This window comes from Mobula hypostoma, chromosome 3, assembly GCF_963921235.1.
Source record: "Mobula hypostoma chromosome 3, sMobHyp1.1, whole genome shotgun sequence".
Taxonomy (NCBI): domain Eukaryota; kingdom Metazoa; phylum Chordata; class Chondrichthyes; order Myliobatiformes; family Myliobatidae; genus Mobula; species Mobula hypostoma.
In genome coordinates, this window is record NC_086099.1 from 176898750 (window position 1) to 176911985 (window position 13236).

A 13236-nucleotide genomic window follows, 5' to 3' on the forward strand; every position below is an offset into this window, starting at 1 on the left:
TAATATTTGGAATCTTAAAGATTCCCAGGACATTTTGCAGGATGGATAGTAGACACTTTATTGTATTAAACAATTAAAATTCAAACGTCTCTTTAGATTCTTAATGTGCGATATGGCTCTGGATTGCACTTGTTCTAAAATATTGTTTTAGAATGTTTTCTAAAATTCACCGCAGGGCCTTGGGTAACAGTCAGGAGAGGGAAGGGCAGGAGTCAGATACTAGAGGGTACTCCTGTGGCTGTCCCCCTTAACAATAAGTACTCCTGTTTGAGTAGTGTTGAAGGGGACAGCCTACCTGGGAGAAGCAACAGTGGCCGTGCCTCCGGCACAGAGTCTGGCCCTGTGACTCAGAAGGAAGAAGGCAGCACTGATAGGGGACTCTATAGTTAGGGGGTCAGACAGGTGATCATGTGGACGCAGGAAAGAAACGCGGATGGTAGTTTGCCTCCCAGATGCCAGGGTCTAGGATGTTTCCGGTCACGTCCACAATATCCTGAAGTGGGAAGGTGAACAGCCAGAGGTCGTGGTACATATTGGTACCAACGACATAGGTAGGAAAAGGGAGGAGGTCCTGAAAATAGACTACAGGGAGTTAGGAAGGAAGTTGAGAAGCAGGACCTCAGAGGTAGTAATCTCGGGATTACTGCCTGTGCCACGTGACAGTGAGTACAGGAATAGAGTGAGGTGGAGGATAAATGCGTGGCTGAGGAATTGGAGCAGGGGCAGAGATTTGGATTTCTGGATCATTGGGATCACTTTTGGGACAGGCGTGACCTGTACAAAATGGACAGGTTGCACTTGAATCCGAGTGGGACCAATGTCCTGGCAGGGAGGTTTGCTAAGGCTACTGGGGAGAGTTTAAACTAGAATTGCTGGGGGGTGGGAACCGAACTGAAGAGACGGAGGAAGGGGCGGTTGGTTCACAAATAGAGAAAGTTTAGAGACAGTGCAAGAGGGAAGATAGGCAGGTGATAGAGAAGGGACACGCTCAGACCAATGGTTTGAGATGTGTCTATTTTAATGCAATAAGTATCATGAACACAGCGGATGAGCTTAGAGCGTGGATCAGTACTTGGAGCTATGATGTTGTGGCTATTACAGAGACTTGGATGGCTCAGGGGCAGGAATGGCTACTTAGAGTGCCAGGCTTTAGTTGTTTCGGAAAGGACAGGGAGGGAGACAAAAGAGGTGGAGGTGTGGCACTGCTGATCAGAGATAGTGTCATGGCTGCAGAAAAGGAGGAAGTTATGGAGGGATTGTCTACTGAATCTCTGTGGGTGGAAGTTAGAAAGAGGAAGGGGTCAATGACTCTACTGGGTGTTTTTTTATAGACCACCCAATAGTAACAGGGACATCGAGGAGCAGATAAGGAAACAGATTCTGGAAAGGTGTAATAATAACAAGGTTGTCGAGGTGGGAGATTTTAATTTCCCAAATATTGATTGGCATCTCCCGAGAGCAAGGGGTTTAGATGGGGTGGAGTTTGTTAGGTGTGTTCAGGAAGGTTTCCTGATACAATATGTAGATAAGCCTACAAGAGGAGAGACTGTACTTGATCTGGTATTCGGAAATGAACCTGGTCAGGTGTCAGGTCTCTCAATGGGAGAGCATTTTGGAGATGGTGATCACAACTCTATCTCCTTTACCATAGCACTGGAGAGGGATAGGAACAGACAAATTAGGAAAACGTTTAATTGGAGTAAAGGGAAATATGAAGCTATCAGGCAGGAACTTGGAAGCATAAATTGGGAACAGATGCTATCATGGAAATATACAGAAGAAATGTGGCGAATGTTCAGGGTACACTTGTGTGGTGCTCTTCCTAGGTACGTTCCAATGAGACAGGGAAAGGATGGTGGGGTACAGGAACTGTGGTGTAAAAGGCAGCTGTAAATCTAATCAAGAAGAAAAGAAGAGCTTACTAAAGGTTCAAAAAATTAGGTAATGATTGAGATCTAGAAGATTATAAGGCTAGCAGGAAGGAGCTTAAGAATGAAATTAGGAGAACCAGAAGGGGCCATGAGAAGGCCTTGGTGGGCAGGATTAAGGAAAACCCCAGGGCATTCTACAAGTAAGTGAAGAGCAAAGCTCTCCCCATCATCTTTAACTTATAGAATGCATTAGAGTCACAGAGTCATAGACACTTAAGGGCAGAAACAGACCCTTTGGTCCAGATAGCCCATGCCAAGCTGTTATTTTGCCTGGTCCCATTGACCTGCACTGGGACCAGAGACATTCATACCTCTCTGGTCCATGTATCTATCCAACTTTATCATAAATGTTGAAACCTGACTCGTATGCACCACTCACAAAATGCTGGAGGAACTCAGCAAGCCAGCCAGCATCTGCAGATTTTCTCATGTTTATCATATCCGTCTCTTGCACTGGCAGCTCATTCTACACTCCCACGACCCTCTGAGTGAAGACTCATGTTCCCCTTAACCCATGATTTCTAATCTCACCCAACCTCTAATCTCACCCAACCTCCTTGGAAAAAGCCTGCTCTTATTTGCCCTATCTATACCCCTCATAATTTTGTATACCTCTAACAAATCTCTCTAATTCTCCTATGTTTGAGGGAACTAAGTCTTAACCTATTCAACCTTTCCTGATGGCTCAGTGATATAACTATATAACTTATACAGCAGGGAAACAGGCCCTTTAACCCAGCTTGCATGCCAGGGCGTCTATCCAAACTGGTCCCCTTTGGCTGCATTTAGCCCATATCCCTCACTAAGCATTATCTATTCATTTATCCCCCTGAATGGTTTTAAGACATTATATTTACACCTGCCTCTGCAGTTTTCTCAGGCAGTTTGTCCCACATAACTAACAACCCATCCTAGATATGGAAACGTTGTACCGCATATCCCTTTTAAATACTTCTCTCAATTTAAAAAGACTGTAGCCATTCACCTTATCTACAACCCTATAAAAATTAGGGGTGGGCAATAAATGCTGACCTTTGAGTTGCACCCAAATCCCCAAATTAATAACTTTTAAAAGTTAATATTTGATCATGGAACATGTGATTTTTTTTCATTTAACAAAACATAGCAATGTAGTTTACATAAGACATAGAAGCAGAATTAGACAATTCAGCCCATCGAGTCTGCTCCGCCATTCCATCATGGCTGATTTATTATCCCAGAAGGGGCTTTGTTCAGCGTACTCAACTTGCTGCAGTCAACTCGATTAGCCAAGCTAACCTTTAAGTCAAGCAATTGATAATGAGAACTGAAAGGGAAGGAAATTGAGCACATTTTCTGTAAAACTCTATTCTTTGTAGTGTAAATGTCTTGACACTTTCCAAATGAACATATGCAATTAGTTTGCCTCCACATCTATCTGCAGCAAAGAATTACAAAGGTTCATGATGAATCATGATCCACTGAACAAAGAAATTACTCCTCATCTCTAGACAACTCTTTATTCTAGGTTTTAGAAACTAGGCTTCCTAATTCTAAATAAATAAATAAATAAATAAATTTATATTTAAAAAAAAATATATATATATATATTAGGGAATATATTCTGTCGGCATCCACCTTGCCAATCAGAATTAGGTTTATTATTACTGACTTGTATGTCATGAAATTAATTGTTTTGCAGCAGCAGTACAGTGCAAAGACACAAAATCACAATAAATTAATGGAGTGATGAAACAGTTTTCATGGGTTCATGGACTGCTCAGAAATCTGTTGACAGAGAGGAAGAAGCTGTTCCTAAATGATTGAGTGTGGATCTTCAAGCTGTGATGCAACCAATCAGCTAGTTGAGTGGTGTCATAACAATAACCTTACACTCAATGTCAGTAAGACCAAAGAACTGATTGTGGACTTCAGAAAGAGTAAGGCAAGGGAACACACACTAGTCCTCATAGAGGGATCAGAAGTAGAAGGAGTAAGCAATTTCAAGTGCTGGGTGTCTATCCTGGGCCAGCATATTGATACAGCTTCAAAGAAGGTATGACAGCAACTATATTTCATTAGGTATTTAAGGAGATTTGGTATGTCACCAAAGACACTCAAAAATTTCCTCAAATGTAGCCTGGAGAGGCTACACTGTCTAACTGTCTGCATCAGCGTCTGATATGGGGGGAGGGGTGGTGGAGTGTGGAGAGACAACTGCACAGGATTGAAAGCTACAGAAAGTTGTGCTTCAAGGGGCGGTGCTTCAAAAAGGTGGAATCCATTATTAAGGACCTCCGTCACCCTGGACATGTCCTCTTCCCATTGTCACCGTCAGGAAGGAGGTACAGGAGCCTGAAGGCACACACTCAATGATTCAGGAACAGCTTCTTCCCATCTGCCATCCAGTTTCTGAATGGACATTGAACTGTGAACACAACCTCACTCCTTTTTATTTGCACTACTTACTAATTTAACTATTATATATATATACTGTAATTCAGTATTTTTATTATTATTATGCATTGCATTGAACTGCTTTGACTAAAATAAAAAATTTCACGATATATTCCTGTGATATTAATTCTGATTCTGAATACTCTCTACTGTACATCTTTAGGAATTTGCAAGAGTCTTCAGTAACATACCAAATCTCCTCAAATTCCTAATGATGTAGTTCCACTGGCGTGCCTTGTTCCTTATTGCATCAGTGTGCTAACACCAGGTATTTGAAGCTGCTCACCCTTTCCACGACTGACCTCTCGATGAGACTGGTGTTACAAGTTTCCTTTCCTGAAGTCCATAGTCAATTCCTTGGGTCTTGCAGACAGGGAGTGTGGCATTGTTAAGACGTCATTCAACCAGCTGACTCCTGTACGCCTCCTCATTGCCCTCCAAGATTTCACCAAAAACAGTGGTGCCATTTGTGAATTTAAAGATGCAGTTTGAGCTGTGCTTTGTCACACAAGTGTTAATGTACAGAGAATAGAACAGCAGGCTAAGCACAGCACTTAAGGTGTAGCTGTGTTGATTATCAGTGAGAAGATGTTATTATTAATCTACACTGACTGCCTCAAAACTATACATGTTTCATTAATATTTCCTCTCAATCTTTTATACTCAGTGATATGTAGCTCCAGCATGCTTGTTCTTGCTGGAATGCATATTTTTGTTTGGTTAACAAGAGAAGATGAAAGCAGTTAATTTTGAATCCTGAGTAAAAGAACCTAATGGGAAAATTTAATCAGCTGGGTAGCCCAATCTCTTTAGAATGCTGTTCCATATAAATAGACTATTCATATTTGTGGTATTAGTGAATTGTTGCACAGCTAAATTTAAAATTTATTACTGCAATATCCATGCTTTCAAAACTTGTTGACAGAAGTCCTGGAGGGGAGACTGGGACCAGAAAGAAGAAGAAAAAGCAGAAAAAGAAGAAGGAAAAGCCAAGTTCTGCCAGCACCAAATCAGACTCTGCTTCAGATTCACAGGAAATCAAAGTTCAACAGCTTCCTTCAAAAGTAAAGTCACCTTTTTATATCTACGTATTTGTAAAAAGTGCAAAGTAGTGAAGAAAAACTTGAAAACCTTAATTTCCTGGGTAAATTGTTTCAAGAATGCAATTCTACCATCTACCATAAATGTAGTTTGTAAAATTTCACAATAGAATAGAATTTAATTGTATCTTGCCAATTAAACTGCTTGGTTCTTGAGAAGACTGGAGATGTTCCCTTACATCTGTAATAGACTTTTGAGAGAAGAGTTGCAATCAAGTTAAGAATACTTTATTTTGTTCTTAGTTGCTCCAGTGGATACCAACCATATTTCCCTTTATTGGAACATAGAGAAGTACAACAAAGCATCAAGCCTTTGGCCCATCATATCTACACCAATCATGATGCCAAATTAAACTAATCCCAAATGCTTGTACATGGTCCATATCCCTCTATTGTTTGCTTGTTCATTTGCCTCTTAAACATTGCTCTTGTAGCGACCTCTACCACCTCTTGCTTCCCAAATCACCTTTAAACTTTTCCCCTCTAGCCTTAAATCCTGTCCCTCTGGTACCTGACACTTCCATTCTGGGAAAAAGTCTCTTCCTTTTTCTTTAAATTTTATTTTTATTTGGATAAGGTATTCACAAGTAATACACAATTTTTTTTACATATATAACCTTTTCCTTTTTTATGTGAGTAAATCTATATTAATTTGTACATTCACAAGTGCACATTGAGATAATATAGAAAATAATTAGGCACTCAAATAGATGTTTATGTGCAATTGTAATTCCACTCTATTAAACTAAATAATGATAATAGTTGTTATAAAAATATTAGAAAAAGTCTCTTTCTATCCTCTCCTTATAGCTAATATGCTGTAATTCAGGCAACATCCTGGTGAACCTCAATTGCACTGTCTTCAAAACCTCCATATCGTAGCTATAGTGTGGCAATCAGAACTGGACACCTTATTCCAAATATGACCTAACCAATGTTTTATGCAAATGCAACATCTGAACTTTTATATTCAGTGCCCTGTCTGATGAAGACAAGCATATATTTACTGTTCTATCTGTTTTGTTCCAACCTTCAGGGGACTGAGGAGTAGCACTCCAAAATTCCTTGATGTGCTAATGCTCCTGAGGGTCCTGCCACTTACTTCATACTTTCCTCTTTCATTTGAACTCCCAAAATATAACAATTCACTTTTAGATTAAACTCCATTTACCAGTTATTTTATTAGTTCTGTCGTTATTTTGTTCATCAAAGTCAAAAGTCAAAGTAAATTTATTATCCCCAAGTACTTATGTGTTACCATATACCACCTTGAGATTCACTTCAAATCAAATATTTGGATGATTAGAACAATATACAGTCTGCAACTATTGGAAATGTTATTTGTAGAAGTTGACAGTTTCTTATATGAAAATACTGAGCTTTATATACATTAGTTATTGACTCTTGCACATTAAATTTGAAAGTTCAAAGTAAATTTATTCTCAAAGTACATATATGTCACCCTATACATCCTGAGATTCAATTCTTGTGGGCATTCACAGTTTTAAAAAAAAAATTCAATGAAAATCTGCCTCCAGCAGGATGGACAAACAGCTAATGTGCAAAAGACAACAAACTGCAAATACAAAAAGAAATAATAATAATAAATAAATATGTAATAAATATCGTAAACATGCGATGAAGAGTCTTTGAAAATGAGTCCATAGTTTGTGGGAACAGTTTAGTGATGGGGCAAGTGAAATTATCTCCTTTGGTTCAAGAGCCTGAAGGTTGAGGGGTAGTAACTGCTCCTGAGGCTCCTGTACCTTCTTCGTGATGGCAGCAGCGAGAAGAGAGCATGGCCTGGGTGGTGGGTGCCCTTGATGATGGATGCTGCTTTCCTGCGACAGCATTCAAATAGGTGTGCTGAATGGTGGGAATGGCTTTACCCATGATGGACTGTGCCATATCCACTACTTTTTGTAGGTATTTCCATTCAGGGGCATTGGTGTTTCCATGGGCCGTGATGCAACCAGTCAATATACTCTCCACCACACATCTATAAAAAGTTTTAGATAACATACCAAATGTTCACAACCTTCTAAGAGAGTAGAGGTGCTACTATGCTTTCTTCACAATGGCCCCTATATGCTGGACCCAGGACAGAAATGATAACACTGAATTTAAAGTTACTGACCCTCTCCACCTCTGATCCCCTGATAAGAACTGATTCATAGACTCTGGTTTCCTCCTCCTGAGGTCAGTAATCAGGGCCTAAGTTTTGCTGACATTGAGTGATTGGTTGCTACTGTGGCACCACTCAGCCATATTTTACAAATTCCTTCACTGCCTTTGATTTGGCCAATGACTGTGGTGCCGTCAGCAAATTTAAATATGCCATTAGAGCTGTGCTTAGTATAAAGCGAGTAGAGCTAGGGGCTAAGCACGCAGACTTGTGGTGCACCTGTCGCTGATGGAGATTGTGGGCAAGAAGTTGCCAATCTGAATTGACTGGGGTCTGCAAGTGAGGAAATCAAGGATCCATTAAGACCAAGGCCTTAAAGCTTATTGATTAGTTTTGAGGGGATGGTAGTATTGAATGCCAAGCTGTAGTCAATGAAGAGCATCCTGATGTATGCATCTTTACTGTCCAGATATTCCAGGATTAAGTGAGCAGCCAATGAAATGGCAGCTGCTATTGTCCCGTTGTGAAGGTAGGCAAATTGGTGTGGATCCAAGTTGCTCCTCATGCAGGAGTTGATATGTTTCATCACTAATTTCTCGAAACACTTCATCACAGTGGATGTAAGTGCTACTGGACAACAATCATTCTTCTTAGGCAGCAGTATAATTGAAGCCTGCTTGAAGCAGGTGGGTACCTCAGACTGCCGAAACAGGAGGTTAGAGATAGCTTGAGCACTCCAGCCAGTTGATCAACATAGGCCTTTAGTACTCAGCTAGGTACCCATCTGGGCTGGATGCTTTCCATTGGTTCACCGTCAAGAAGGCTGCTCTCATGTCAGCCTCAAACTGAAATCACAGGATCATTGGGGGCTGTAGGAGTTCATAAGGGTGTCTCCATGTTTTGATGGTCAAAGAGAGCATAAAAGGCATTCAGCTCCTCAGGGAGCGAAGTCTTTTAGTCACCTATGGCGCTCTGTTTTCCTTTGTAGGTGGTGATAGCACTTGAGCCCTGCCACAGCTGTTGAGCGTCCTTTTGTGATTCAGGTTTAGTCTGGAATTGCCACTTCACACATGAGATGGCTTTCCAGAGATTGTACCTGGACCGCTTGTATCTTACTTTGTTGCTAGACCTGAATGCCTCTGGTCTGGCCCTCAGCAGATCGCGGATCTCATGGTTCATCCAGGGCATCTGGTTGGGGAAGACTCTGAATGATATTGTGGGGACATTAGGAGGTGCACATTAAAGACTGAAATGTAGATTTTCATCAATGAAAGGTAGCTTTGGGACAACTTAAAAGCCTTGGAATCTGCAAACCCCATATGAAATTTTCATGGAAGTGAACAGCTTGAAAGCAGGTCATTCAGTCCAACTTGTCCATTCCATTCAAGGTGCCTTCCTGAGCTTGCATTTGGCCTATATCCCTCTAAACCATTCCTATTCACAATTCTATCCAAATCTCTTTGAAATGTTACTTTACGTGCCTCTATCACTTCCTTTGGCATTCTACACCCAATACCTTCTGTATGGAAAATCTTGCCCCTCAGTTCCCCTTTAAATCTTTCCCTTTTATCATAAACCTATATCTTCTAGTTTTAGACTCCCCTACCATGGAAAAAAACACTATGACCTTTCACCTTATCTATACTGACATCCCTCTGTTGCCTTCACTTCAGGGTAGAGTCTTAGCCTATCAAGTCTCTCCTCATAACTCAAGCCCTCTGGTCCTAGCAGTATCTTTGTGAATCTTTTCTGTACCTCTCTGGCTTAATACCTATGTTGCCATTTTCAGGGAACTAGGTACTTGTATCTCAAGATCTTTCTAAAATACAATATTCCCCAGGGTCTTATCATGTTCTTTGCATGTCCTCCCCTGGTTTAACGTTACCAGAAAGCATCACTTCGCAATTTTAAACTGCATCTACCATTCTTTTGCCCAGTTTCCCAGTTGGTCCAGATCCTGTTGTAACCTTATATTCTCATCTAAATCATTAGTATACATGACAAACAACAGTGGATCCAGCATTGATTCCAAGTGGCAAAGCACTAGTCATAGAACCCCAGTCTGTTTATAAAAAAAAAAATCCAATGCCACCTTTGATTCCTTCCTCCAAGATAATTTTGTATTCAACTGCTTAGCTCACCTTGGATCTCACGTGATCACACCTGGACCAGTCTACCATGTGGGATATTGTTAAAAACCTTGCTAAAGTCCATGTAGATGGTGTCTATCATCCTGCCTTTGTCAGTTCTTCTCATCGCCTCTGCAATAAAATCGCTTATTAAATTATTTGTGCAACACTACTTTCTATTCACAAAGCCCTGCTGACCATCTTATCTCTCAGAAGCCCCTCAGTGACTTTTCCACCACTGATGTTAGGCTCAATAGCCTATATTTATCTGAATTGTTCTTGCAGCCCTTCTTAAATAAAGGCACAATATCAGTCAACTTCCAGTCTTCTGGTACCTCACCAAGACCAAGGAAGATGCAGTTGCAAGAAAAAGTTGGTGAACCCTTTGCAATTACCTGGTTTTCTGCGTTAATTACTCATAAAATATGGTGTGATCTTCATCTGAGTCAATCTGCCTAAACTAAGCAACACACGAACAATTGTACTTTTCATGACTTAATTGAACATATTGTTTAATCATTCCCAGTCCAGGCTGGAAAAAGTATTTGAACTTTTGAATTTAATAACTGGTAGGGCCTCCTTTAGCAGCAATAACCTCTATCAAATGTTTCCTGTAGCTGCTGATCAGACTTGCACAGCAGTGAGGAGGAATTTTAGACAATTCCTCTATACAAAACTGTTTCAGTTCATCAATATTTCTGCAATACCTTGCATGAACAACTCCCTTCAGGTCATGCCACAGCATCTCAATTAGGTTAAGGTCTGGATTTTGACTTGGCCATTCCAAAATACACATTTTCTTCTTTTTAAACTATTCTGTTGTTGATTTACTCTTATGTTTTGCATCACTGTTGTATCAACCAACTTCTATTAGGCTACAGGTGATGGACTACTACCTGTAAAATGTCCTTATACAACTTTGAATTCATTGATCCTTCATTACCTGTAAGCTGTCCAGACCCTGGGGCAGCAAAGCAACCCCAAACAACGATGCTCCTTCCAGCAAGCTTCACAGTTGGGATGAGGTTTTGGTGTTGCTGTGCAAGTTCTTCCTTCCTCCAAACATAGCTTTGTGCATATCTGCCAGACAGTTCAACTTTTGTCTCATCTGCCACAGATCATTGTCCCAGAAGTGTTGTGGAACATCCAGGTGGTATTTTGCAAGCTCGAGACATGCAGCAATGCTTTTTTTTTGGAGAGCAGTGGTTTCCTCTGTGGTGTCCTTTCATGAATACCATTCTTCATTTTTTTAATATAGTGGACACATGAAAAGAAACTTTAACAAGTTCTAGAGATTTCTTCGGGTCTCTTGCTGTTACCCTTGAGTTTTTTTATCACCTCCTTCAGCATTGCATGTTGTGCTCTTGTTATGATCTTGTAGGACACCCAGTCCTAGGGAGAGTAGCAACAATATAGAATTTCTTCCATTTCTAGACAGTTTCTCTTACTGTGGACTGATGAACACTCAGGTCCTTAGAAATGCTTTTGTAGCCTTTTTCAGCTTAATGCATCTCTACAATTCTTCTAAGGTCCTCTAGGAGTTGTTATGATCGAGGCACGGTGCACATAAACAGATCTTTCTTGAGGAGAGCAGGCTCTGTCAGCAACCTGACTTTGTATGTGTGCTTTTTTTATAGGATAACCCACTGCAACCCACACCTCCAATCTCATCTTATTGATTGGAACATCTGACTCCAAATAGCTCTTGTAGAAGGCATTAACCCAGATGTTCACATATTTTTTTGAACCTAGATGGTGATTTTTTAAATGGTGTGTTCAGTTTAGACAAGAAGTACAGTTCTTTGATTACAATTAGTTTCAGCAGATTGTGTTCGTCTATTGTGACTTAGATGAAGATCAGACCACATTTTATGAGTAAGTTATGCAGAAAACCAAGCAATTGCAAAGGGTTCACAAAATATTTCTTGCAACTGTACAAAAATCTCTGTCAGCAAATTCTTTCCTTGCTACCCACATTATCTTAGAGTACACTTGGTCGGGCTTTGATGACTTCTGCCCCAGCTATGCCTGCCTTTTTGTTGGCTATGCAGAACAGTCCATGTTCCAAGCGTTCATTAGTAATACTCCCCAATTCTTCCCACAGTACATTGACGACTGCATTGGTGCTGCTTCATGTATCCATGCTGAGCCTGTCAATTTCATCAACTTTTCCCCCAACTTCCACCCTGCCCTTAAAGTTACTTGGTCCACTTCTGACACTTTTCTTCCCTATCTTGATCTGTTTCCCACCCTATCTCTTGTAAAAATACTATCCCCTTTTCTCAGTTCTTTTGTCTCCTCCACATTTGTTCCCAGGATGAGGCTTTCCTTTCTTCCACCTTCAAAGTACAGGGTATCCCTTCCTCCACCCTTCCGCTGCTGAAACTCCTTTTTAACTGGGCATCTCTAGAAATGGCTCATTAGCTCCTCGCTAACAGCCACTGGACTCCGCGGTGAGAAACCCATCTTCTCAGGCTTCATACGTCTAGGGTTTATATGACTTTAGTGCTGCCAAATCCTTGAGATTAGGATGTTTTGCCCACCCAAACCCCGGTTTGTGTGAATACTGTGTGATTTACCGTCTCCTGCAATCTCCCATCGGCATGAAATAACTGATCGTACACTGCATGCAATTATAAAGTATATTTATGAACATTAACTTAACCAGAGAGTTAGTAAAGAAAAGAAAGAAAAAAACAAAAAGGGCCCAATATAATTAAACAGCCATGTTGGAATTCAAACTTCCAAAAACCATATTCACCAATCCTCGGTAGACCTCTGCGCTTTGGGCTCCATCGAATAATGTTTTCCCACTGGATCGAATCCTATGGCTGGTTCTCTCCAGTATCTTCTCTCCTCATCTCCCGCTGAACAAAGACAAAGACCTACCTTAGTGTTCCTCACAAAACCTCTGCCCCCAGCATTCTCTAGAACCTTCTCCCAGTTCGACCGTCCTAGCTGGATGACACACATTCCTAAGCATCTCTTGTCTTTAATGGTAACCAAAACAGGCTGAAAACAGAATTGATTGCTCTTACAGAACTACTAAAATGAAATACCCATAGCAGTAAAACTATGAACCAGGGCGTTACACTGCCCTCACACGCATCTCTTCCATTTGTTGGACATATGTGCTCCCCCCATCTTCCTGCCACTTTAATATGGATAGAGTTCCTTTTGTCCTTCTCTACCACTCCATGGGCCTCTGCATCCAATACATTATTCTCCGCAGCTTCCGGCATCTTCAACGGAATTCTACCACCAAACATTTTTACCTGCTACCCCACTCCATGCTTTCCGCAGGATCATTCCCTTGTCCATTTGTTCCTCCGCACTAATCTCCCTCCTGGCACATATCCCTACAAGTGACAGATATGCTACATTTGCACATTTACCTCTACCCTTACCTTAATTCAGGGCCCCAACAGTGCATCCAAGTGAGGCAACGCTTCACCTGTGAATCTTTTGGAGCCGTCTATTGTATCCAGTGTTTCAGATACGTCCTCCTCTGTATT

The 13236-nt window shown here is 40.9% G+C and overlaps 1 protein-coding gene across 3 annotated transcripts in view; it reads left to right on the forward strand.

The window, feature by feature from the left end:
• The window catches only part of nmt2 (N-myristoyltransferase 2), a 78858-nt gene that overhangs the window by 26474 nt on the left and 39148 nt on the right, over window positions 1-13236 (forward strand). For 2 of the 3 annotated variants that reach the window (XM_063044130.1, XM_063044129.1), the window contains exon 2: window positions 5293-5431. In XM_063044130.1, the coding sequence (XP_062900200.1) occupies window positions 5293-5431 (139 nt within the window). Of the gene's footprint in view, window positions 1-5292; window positions 5432-13236 lie in introns of those variants that run through there. The other variant, XM_063044132.1, reaches the window with a different exon arrangement.